General features: G+C 37.8%; 1 protein-coding gene across 4 annotated transcripts in view; it reads left to right on the forward strand.

Moving 5' to 3' along the window:
• LOC138007091 (delta-1-pyrroline-5-carboxylate synthase-like) overlaps positions 1–10000 on the forward strand; it is a 209368-nt gene that overhangs the window by 115754 nt on the left and 83614 nt on the right. For all 4 annotated transcript variants that reach the window (XM_068853811.1, XM_068853813.1, XM_068853812.1 and 1 more), the window contains one exon: positions 9408–9451. In XM_068853811.1, the coding sequence (XP_068709912.1) occupies positions 9408–9451 (44 nt within the window). The remainder of the gene's footprint in view (positions 1–9407; positions 9452–10000) is intronic.

Here is a 10000-nt window from a genome sequence, read left to right on the forward strand (position 1 = left end):
ACTCCTTGCTGTTGTGCCAATGAAAAGGTCATATTTACAGTCCTGCGTCCTTCTGTAAACCTGCATAGGCTTCATGGCAAGATTCCGTCACATATGCCTGTAGTGAGTCGCCACAGAAAATAATCTTTACCACACTTTCCCCAGCAATGTTAAGCGAGGAGATCCCAGGATAGTTGTTGCAATCTCTAGAATCTCATTTGTTCTTGGATATGGATATGGAAAAAAACTTCACAAAGAGCTTTTGGAGTGCCACTGCTGCAATTTGCCGTAATATGCTGTTTTTTTAACAATGACGACCAAACGTTCAATTATGATTTATTTTCTATCTGAGTAATCACTAGTCGTAGGACACCAAGTAATTAGATAATGACTTTAGTTGGGATGGGATCCAATAAGCAGGATGATTTTTTAGACATTTTGCTATATGCCTAGATATTATCGTACCCAAATTCTCTTGACAGGTGCAAACTATCCTTTCCTTTGTTTCTTTCCTTTTGCTTGTTTTCATATGCAAGAAACGATAATAGGTCAATGGGCTCTTCAATGTGCCCGCAACGACATGACTCCTTTGTCTGCCATCTTGAAATTCTCAGTTGTCATTTTCACCATGAGAGATTATTTACACTGCGAATTGTGGCCGATCAAAATAGAGGTTGTGATGAAGTTTATAAAATCTCATCATCATCAAAGTATCTTTCTTAAAGTTTTTTAAAGTGCTTCATGGACTTCTTTAGCTTTACAGTAATTATAATAATACTGAAAAAAAATCACCTCTTCAGTTCTGTTTTGTACAATTTTCAAATGCTTTCTCTTCAGAGACAATGTTTTTCTGAAAGGACTCTATGAGGCGCTGATCACATTCAATTGATTCTTCTGCAAGGAAAAGGATTATGTTTTTTTGGCACGTGCCGGCAAGTCTGCCATCATGAAATGGTTGTGAATGACACGTCATAACAAACACTGAAGGAAATCGTATCTTCGGTTTTACTGGACATAATTGGCTGATTTAAATGGTGAAATGCTCTGGTTTGAAAGAAAATTGTTCTTCTCAACTTTCTACGATGGATGTGCCAATCACATTTATATGTTTTTTTTTCTGCAAGCAAAAGTTTTGTATTTTTTTTCTTTCATGCATTTGAATGTCAAGTCATGGCAAAATGCTGAAGAAATCATATCTTTGGTTCTACGGGACAAATTTTGCTGATTTAAACGGAGCAATGCTCTCTGTTCAAAGACATTTTCATCAAGATTTTTCATCAAAGGTTTATGATGCACTGATCACATTTTATTTGATTTTGCTGCCGGAAGAAGTTTTCCTTTTTTAGCATCTGCTGGTAAAGGTCCATTGTGAAATGATTAGCTGGCAACTGCCAGAAGTTTACTGGACCACAGCTGCTAGAAATAACTACACTTTACTAAGCTCCCGCATTGTTTACTCTTACTGGCTGTACAGTTAGTAAAATGAAGGGTTTTGGAATGGTCCATGTTTTGGTGTTTCTCGATACTGCTTAATGAAATCATTTTCTTCGCTTTCTTCTGTAGAAAAATTCATTGGCAAACTAGTGAATTCCACAGTAAATTTCACACACAAAACCAATACTGCATGAATCACAAAGCGGTGAATGCAATATCGGCTTTTGAAGTGAAATTTACGGTGAAATTCAACAGTTAGGAAATGAATTTTCTTGAATTGTGCTTGTTTTAAAAGAAAACAAACACATCCTCTGCAAGCGAATGGAAGGAAAAAAGCCGTTTCAGAGTCAATGGTCAAAATTAAGCCAGCGAGTAGGAATAACGCTAGAATTAGAAATCACAGACGTACTAGCTTGTGTTGTGACAGATCCTTAGGAAGCTTTGTCAGTTCTAGGTCCAAAGAGAGTTTTATTGCTGTACTTTATTCCACTTTGTCTCTGAGAACGAGATTCACATTTTGATTTTTTCTCGTCTGAAAAATATGCCAACCAAGAAAGGACAAGCTTCAAACGACATCCACTCCAACAAATTACCTGCTTTAAATTACGTGATTTAAACAAACTTCTTCTCCTTAATTTTCACTTCACTTCAGTTCGCTTGCATTTTAGCGCAAAACAAAAAAACAAAATCAACTATTCGTTAAGTCCAAAAGAGTACAAATGATTGCTATTTAATTCCAGTTGAAAATAAAAAGTTGAGTTTCATTCCTCTTTTCATCCCAAAAGAGTACAATTGATTGCTATTTAATTCCAGTTGAAAATAAAAAGTTGAGTTTCATTCCTGAACAACGGAAAAAAATAGGCACTCAAGAGTCACATGTGACTTCTGCAGAAATGTACAGGGGGAAAATATGGAAGATGTAGAATATTTTGTTATGTGAATAGGGGAAGCTGAACTCTGGGAATTGATTTACCACAGCTTTCATATTGATAGTTTCTCGACCGTGAAAATTCTACGTGCAATAGATCATTTTCACTGTCACACAGCAAAAAAAATAAATTAAAATGTTTGATGAAAAAGGCCAATAACTTGGAATGTTGCAGGCAACAAATTAGAAACCACCTTTCCTTTGCGGTACATCGTTCTGAGCTATTTGTCAAAGCGTTTCACGCAACTTTATAATGAAATTTTGCATGGGTGGATCAACATGCTCCAACATTTGGACTTCACTTTGCCATGAAAGGGCTTACATTTCACTCATGAGATAAATACATGTGTATGAATACATCTCCTAATCTTCATGAAAGGGTCAAATTGCTGAGATTCATAAGGATAGACATTTTTTCCATCAAATAGTTTGGTATCATGGTGTCACGTAAGGTGATGGGTAGGAAATTCAAAATGCTGTACTTTCAAAACAAAAGACATCATGGAACTGGAAACTTCGAGAAAATATTTATTTGTAGGTCATCTTCAACCTCCTGTAGATAAAAATTCAGAAGACCTTGCCAATTTAATGATCTCACCGTGAACCCATCTATAGTTTGACAATCATGTGCTACAAAGCTTTGTGTATCTCGTCAACGGGCTAGATATTTCAACAAATGTCTTCCCTCAAGGGCTTTTGTGTTCCTTCAACAGCTTCATTAAACACGTAAACTGGCTCAATTGGTCGGTTGTAAACAAAACTTGAAAGCTGTTCAGAGTTTTAGTTGGCGTGGTATGGCCATGGAGCTGTGTCGAGCCCAGAAAGCACATGAAAAATTAAGCCTTGTTTATGTTTGGTAACCTGGGTTGAGCCTGTGATCCTAGAGAAAAACAGCACCTGACCAGCGGTCAAGTTAAAAAAAAGCTGACCTCAGTGGGCTCTAAACTTGAGCCAGCGATATGACCACTTGAGACTGCTCAGCAGATGCCTTGGTTTGACAGGTGTCAATTAACCTTAACATAGAAGTCCAATATCAAAGATGTATGCTGTAGACTGGTGTGGTACTGGTCACATAAGCAAACATGGAGGGGCAGACGTATGGACAGATGGTCAATGATGTCATACCTAAACCCAAAATTTATTGCATTGATTGGTTACCATATTTTCTTAACTATGGTGCTCTTTGCTTGCGCCTTTAGCTATCAAGCTGTTCCTTTGGACAAAAGGCTATAATTTGATAAAAGATCTGAAGGCTGAAATTGTAATTTTTGGAAGAGTTTTTTTTAGGAAAATACTTTTCCGGAATTTGAAACATGTTAACATGATTAACATGCATTAATTAATTAATTAAACCCTGCTTCGATTATCTTGAAGACTCAATTCAGACTGTAAGACATTGGTGAGGTTTCCGTATTTTCTTTGTCCTGCTGTCATCTGCCCTTACACACTTCTTGTGTGTTTCTTTTACACTTAATCCTGGTTTTCAATAGTGACACAAGCACAAGTATAATAGCGCTTATTTCACCATAAAAACGGGGGTTGATGCAAGCATAAGCAGAAGGGTAAGCAGAAGCACAAGTAACGCACTCACACTTGTGTTCGCTTGCGTTGTGTAAAAACAAAACAGCATAAGCACAAGGAAATTTGCTATGTGTGGCAAGTTAAGGGCGCCTCTCAGCAATTTTCACCTAGGACTGTGCAAGATAAAAAAATCGAAAATTACCAAACTTTGTCACAATAAAGGACTACCAAAACCATTTTTAGAAAAATATGTTTGAGTTTGTTCGATAATTATTTTACCTGGACGGCGACTTTTTCGGTATGGGGCCTAGTGAGCGAGTGAAAATGACTCCAAAATGTCGCTTGCTTGAATCGCTATTTTTGAAATAACGAATGAGTAACTTGAAAATCAAAACAGCATGGCACAGCTAGAGTAATTCATGCACCCTTTAGCGCTGTTAACGGTACAATATACCAAAACTGGAATTTTTGACCAAATTTTAAAACTTAACCCTTTCTAGATTGATTACAGAGTGCCAAATTTGTGCGAAATTTGACTGTCAAAAAATCATCCTGGTACATGGCTTTCTCAAACGAGACGATATTCATCGGAATAAGCAATGTTTCTGCTGCAATTAAATTCAATAAAAATTTTTGGGTAAATGAAACGGAGGATTTTGAGGCCCAATTTTAACATGCTGTTTGTCAACAAAAGTCGACCTTTGACCACCTAAGCGAAGGCGAGGTATATTGAAATCACACATGCTAATCTCGATTTATTCATTGAACAATTCGAGACTTTAGGTTTAATGGAACGTGTCATTGAAATTTAACTGTCTTTGGTTTAAGAGTGACATATCCAGTAATTAAAATAACTGACCTAAACATTGGCATACTAATAAGATTTATTCCATTCCATATTTTTACGCAAACAAGTTTCCTTAATTCACTTTCTGAACATACCTGCAAAACAAACAAAGAAAGGTATCCCCCTTTATATAAGTATACGCTGGTTGGATTTTCCTCGAAGCCCTCAAACGACCATCGAACCAGTCGAACGCTATGTGACCTTCGTGAGTTGTGCCGTGATTGTGTCGTCAGAGCTGTCACGCAAGAGATTAGGACAAAGCACACAGACGAATGGCTTCTTGCGGTTATTCTGAGTTTGTTGGGGGAACTTGTGGCCCAAGTTCTGATAATGCAGCAAACGTTCAATGCATAAAAATAGCAAAATGTGGTAAGGACACCAAGGCACACTTGAGAAGCTATAAAGTGTCGGATTCTTCTCTAGATACAGAAGATACAATAGGCTTTAGCTCGCACGTGCAGGTAAGCTTTAACTGAAATCACTTAAATTAAGATATTCAGCAGAAAACCACTGCGAAATCCGCAGATACTACCAAAAAAAAAAGCAGAATACCCGCCCACAAGAAATGGACCCCCGCAGTGCCACAGTTGTGTTGTTGGATATACCTTGTTCTTCAATCCACGAGGCAAGCACCGGGGCACTACGGCACTAACCAGTCTACTCAGCTCAATTTAACCTTAAGTCGACTAAGGCACTGCGGCACCAGCCATTCTACTCAATTCACTCTATGCGACGTGAACCACGCGAAACCCTTTTTCGTTCACTTCGCCACTGCGGCTAGCACCGCAAACGTAAACGCTCCTTTGTGGACGGGTATTCAGCAATTGCTCCAATTGTGAAAATCGAGTAAGGAAGATATGTAAGACTATGTCAACATGTATCATTGTACGAGACTGCTAGGACTGACTTTTCCAGTTGTCCCTGAAGCGAGTACATTGATCATCGCAGCCGGATTGCATCACTGCCCGTGAAACTAACGGTTATTGGTTTCTTATTAATTGCTTTTAAAGCTGTTTTTGAGATAGATGAGGTACGACGATTTGCCCATGGCATCGAGATCGATTTGGAATCTGATGGAAATGTAACAAGGAAAATTGCGCGCGCCCACGTGAATGGGCATCACACATGGCAGTGAAAGGGGAGCACAGATTAACCCTTGCTCAGTCTCAAAAACTTCAAAAGCTTACTCAACTACTGATTCCTGTGGCATCGCGTAAGTTCTAACCCCGCTGTGGAATACAGTATTGCATGAATAGAACAACCGATATACATACATTTATTCATGCATAACTTTATTTATCCTCGAATTTCAGTGGAGCTTACGAAGCTAGTGTCTCCCGGCTTATTTTCTGACATACATTACAATGGATAATAAGAATATTATTAGTAGTAGTATATAAATTTAAATAATAATGATGTATTATATAATATATACTGGTATTATGTATTTTATATAATATTATTAAATAAATATCATGATAATAGTAATAATAATAATAATAATATAAATAATAATAATAATAATAATAATAATAATAATAATAATAATAATCTGTAACCCTATACGTACAATTGTAGTTTTCTAATGACGAACTATTGGTAAAATAAGATATTTATACACCCTCACAGCCGTACAGCCACCTTGCGCCATTATTTGGTTTTTCTTGAAAATATATTTCAATATCATTTTCTGAATTAAACTTGCACCTAGAGTTTTTGAATAAATTGCGCTCTCTCTCTGAGCGTTAACGAACAATAAATCCTGGCTAATTTTCCAACCTACAAGAAATACATGGTGTGGTGGTCTGCGGGTTTTAGAGAATTCTATTGACCACAACAATGCTAATTCCGTTCACTGATGTATACACTATCCAGAAACTAGCGCGTGTGTTAAGGTAGCTCAAACCAGTTTCAACCATTTTTGAGGGAATGTCTCATTAGACAGACTAACTCTTTAACGCTGTTTTAGTTAACGGGAATGTTATGGTACCACAAGATGCACATGTTACTGTGACGTAATAAGTTACCATGGCAATAAAAAAACCATCTAAAAACACCCTATATTTTGTGTTAAAGCACTTAGTATCTCAAAAACGAACTAAGGTACCCCCATTTTTCATTGCTGAAAAGCGATTAGCAGGCTAAGATGAAACTCTGCAAATTTTGAAAGAATCTGAAGCGGATTCAGAACCACCTTAAAATTCCCAATTGCGATGGTGGCTATGAATCTGCTGCAGATAATAGGCCATTTCCGAGTTAATGTCTGCCTCCTCATCAAAGCGAGTCTAAGTGCAAAGTTTTTGTGATGGTAATTAGTTCTACTTTACATATGAATGAAAACTAATTTTCATAACAAAAACTTCGCACTTAGATCGGGTCTTGAACTTTGCAATGAGTTTTGTCTTAGCGTGCCAATTACTCTCTAGCAATAAAAAATGTGAATCATCGAGTTCGTTTTTGAGATATACGCATTTAAAGATAATATATAGCGTGTTTTTCGGTGGCTCATTTGTTTCCATGATAACCTATTACGTCACATTAATGAGTGCATCTGGTTTAGCATTTATTGGTGTTTCATATGGTATCATAACATTGCAGTTAAAGTGCCCATAGCCTAAAAATGTTTATTTTCCCTTTTGGAAGTCCATATTGAAAAATGAACTTGCACTTTTCCATTCAAACGAGAGCCGCATTTTCTACGACTTTTTAAATAGCGTGCAAATTGCCTGCCATTTCGGCATACCACTTGCTGAAGTCTTCTCTCGACTTATGACGTAAATTCACTAACACGTGGTCAGAGAACATGAGGATTTGAGAGTTGATTCGAAAAAATGCCTGAAAGATGCGTTACCCCTCGATGTAACAACACAACTTATCTTGAAAAAAGAATGTGGGTGCATAGGAATCCTTTCTTCAACTCGGAAACCGCAATAGCTCAAACAATTGTCTTGGCAAAAAGAAAGAACTGGAAGCCCGGTAAAACTTCGCCACTGTGCTACAACTTCGGTCATAAGTAGTTGTAACTTTGCTAGAACAGCAAGTCAAGCGCCAATCAAGTTTTTGAGACTGAGAAAGGGTTAATCCGCGCTCCCCTTTCACTGCCATGCCATTTATACCGTGCACTGGTGGCTCAGTTGGTTGAGCATCGGGCTGCCATGCGGGAGGTTGTGAGTTCGACTCTGGCCGGACCAACACTCAGGGTCTTAAAATAACTGAGGGGAAAGTGCTGCCTTTGTAATTACATCTGCAAATGTAAGACTTTCAAGTCTTCTGGGATAAGGATTATAAACCGTAGGCCCAGTCTCACAACTGTCCTAATATCTTGCGTGACAGCTCTGACAACACAATCACGGCACAACTCACGAAGGTCACAAAGCGTTCGACTGGTTCAATGGTCGTTTGAGGGCTTCGAGGAAAATCCAACCAGCGTATACTTATATAAAGGGGGATACCCTTCTTTGTTTGTTTTGCAGGTATGTTCAGAAAGTGAATTAAGGAAACTTGTTTGCGTAAAAATATGGAATGGAATAAATCTTACTAGTATGCAAATGTTTAGGTCAGTTATTTTAATTACCAGATATGTCACTCTTAAACTAAAGACAGTTGAATTTCAGTAACACGTTCCATTTTACCTATAGTAGTTCCAGTAAAAGTCTCGAATTGTTCAGTGAATAAATCAAGATTAGCAAGTGTGATTTCAATATACATTAACCTTGCCTTCGCTTAGGTGGTCAAAGGTCGACTTTTGTTGACAAACAGCATGTTGAAATTGGGCCTCAAAAATCCTCCGTTTCATTTACCCAAAATTTTTATTGAATTTAATTGCAGCAGAAACATTGCTTATTCCGATGAATATCGTCTCGTTTGAGAAAGCCATCTACCAGGATGATTTTTTGACAGTCGAATTTCTCACAAATTTGGCACCCTGTAATCAATCTAAAAAAGGTTAAGTTTTAAAATTTGGTCAAAAATTCCAGTTTTGGTATATTGTACCGTTAACAGCGCTAAAGGGTGCATGAATTACTCTAGCTGTGCCATGTTGTTTTGATTTTCAAGTTACTCATTCGTTATTTCAAAAATAGCGATTCAAGCAAGCGACATTTTGGAGTCGTTTTCACTCGCTCACAAGGCCCCATACCGAAAAAGTCACCATCCAGGTAAAATAATTATCAAAACAAACTAAAACATATTTTTCTAAAAATGGTTTTGGTAGTCCTTTATTGTGACAAAATTTGGCAATTTTTGATTGTTTTTATCTTGCACAGTCTTAGGTGAAAATTGCTGAGAGGTGCTCTTAAGGCACTCATTCCAGATTCTCTGCCTCTGAGCATGTGAACAAAATTGTGGATGCCTTGGTTGATTTCAATGCTTCTGTCGACGCTCGTTTTCACTAGCATAAGCTACGTATGCTTGCTCTTGTGCTTGCGCTGTTGTTAAAACCAGGCTTTAAGATGCCATGCTATTTTTCATGTTGCTTTTGTTTGAGAATGTAAGCATGCTTCATTGTGGTGAGTGTGTCCAGTGAAACAAGAGTTTTTTAATAAGGAAAGATTCTTCATGTGCTAAAGTGTGCTAATCTCTTTTGTTTTCATGTGGATGCATGTCGTGAAAATGCACATGGCACATGGAGGGTCACTTATACAAGGTATATATGGTCATGCCTCTTATGCTGATTTCCTGTCATTTGGTCTTTTTCAGCTCGTACTGGAGGCAGAGCCTTGCAAGCACTAACGTCTATCGAGGTATAAAAGTTGTTAATACATTGACCAACTTTGAACCTCCTGTAAAATCACAAAGCTGCCCACTCATCAGAATAGTGTCCAGGGCTTTGCGTTCAACAACAGCCATAGACAGATCATCGAAATCTGCAAATGATGTGAAAGTCTTCCGAGTTTCGCCAGTATCCCAAAACTTATTTTTTTGACATTCCTTTGAAGTCCTCGTAAAATTCAACCTCGGCTAGAGAGTATGTATAAAGGAAGGTACAGCTTCTGTTGTGCCAATATTGTCACAAGAAATGGGAAATGTTGATGCCGTTTAAAGGTGGCTCAAACCACTTGTTATTAGAAGGATTGACGCAACAACACTTTATCACGTAACAACAACGTTATGGTACCATGTGAAACACCAATTATTGCTGAAGAAGATGCAGTCATTTTTGTGGCGTAACAAGTTACCATGGCAACAGGAAAGCCTTGCAAAACACCCTATATTTTGGCCCAGTTTTTTATTGCACAAAAGTGATCAGCAGGCCAAGATGAAACTCTGCAAAGTTTAAAGAACTTCTGCGG

Source organism: Montipora foliosa, chromosome 6 (genome assembly GCF_036669935.1).
Source record: "Montipora foliosa isolate CH-2021 chromosome 6, ASM3666993v2, whole genome shotgun sequence".
Classification (NCBI taxonomy): Eukaryota; Metazoa; Cnidaria; class Anthozoa; order Scleractinia; family Acroporidae; genus Montipora; species Montipora foliosa.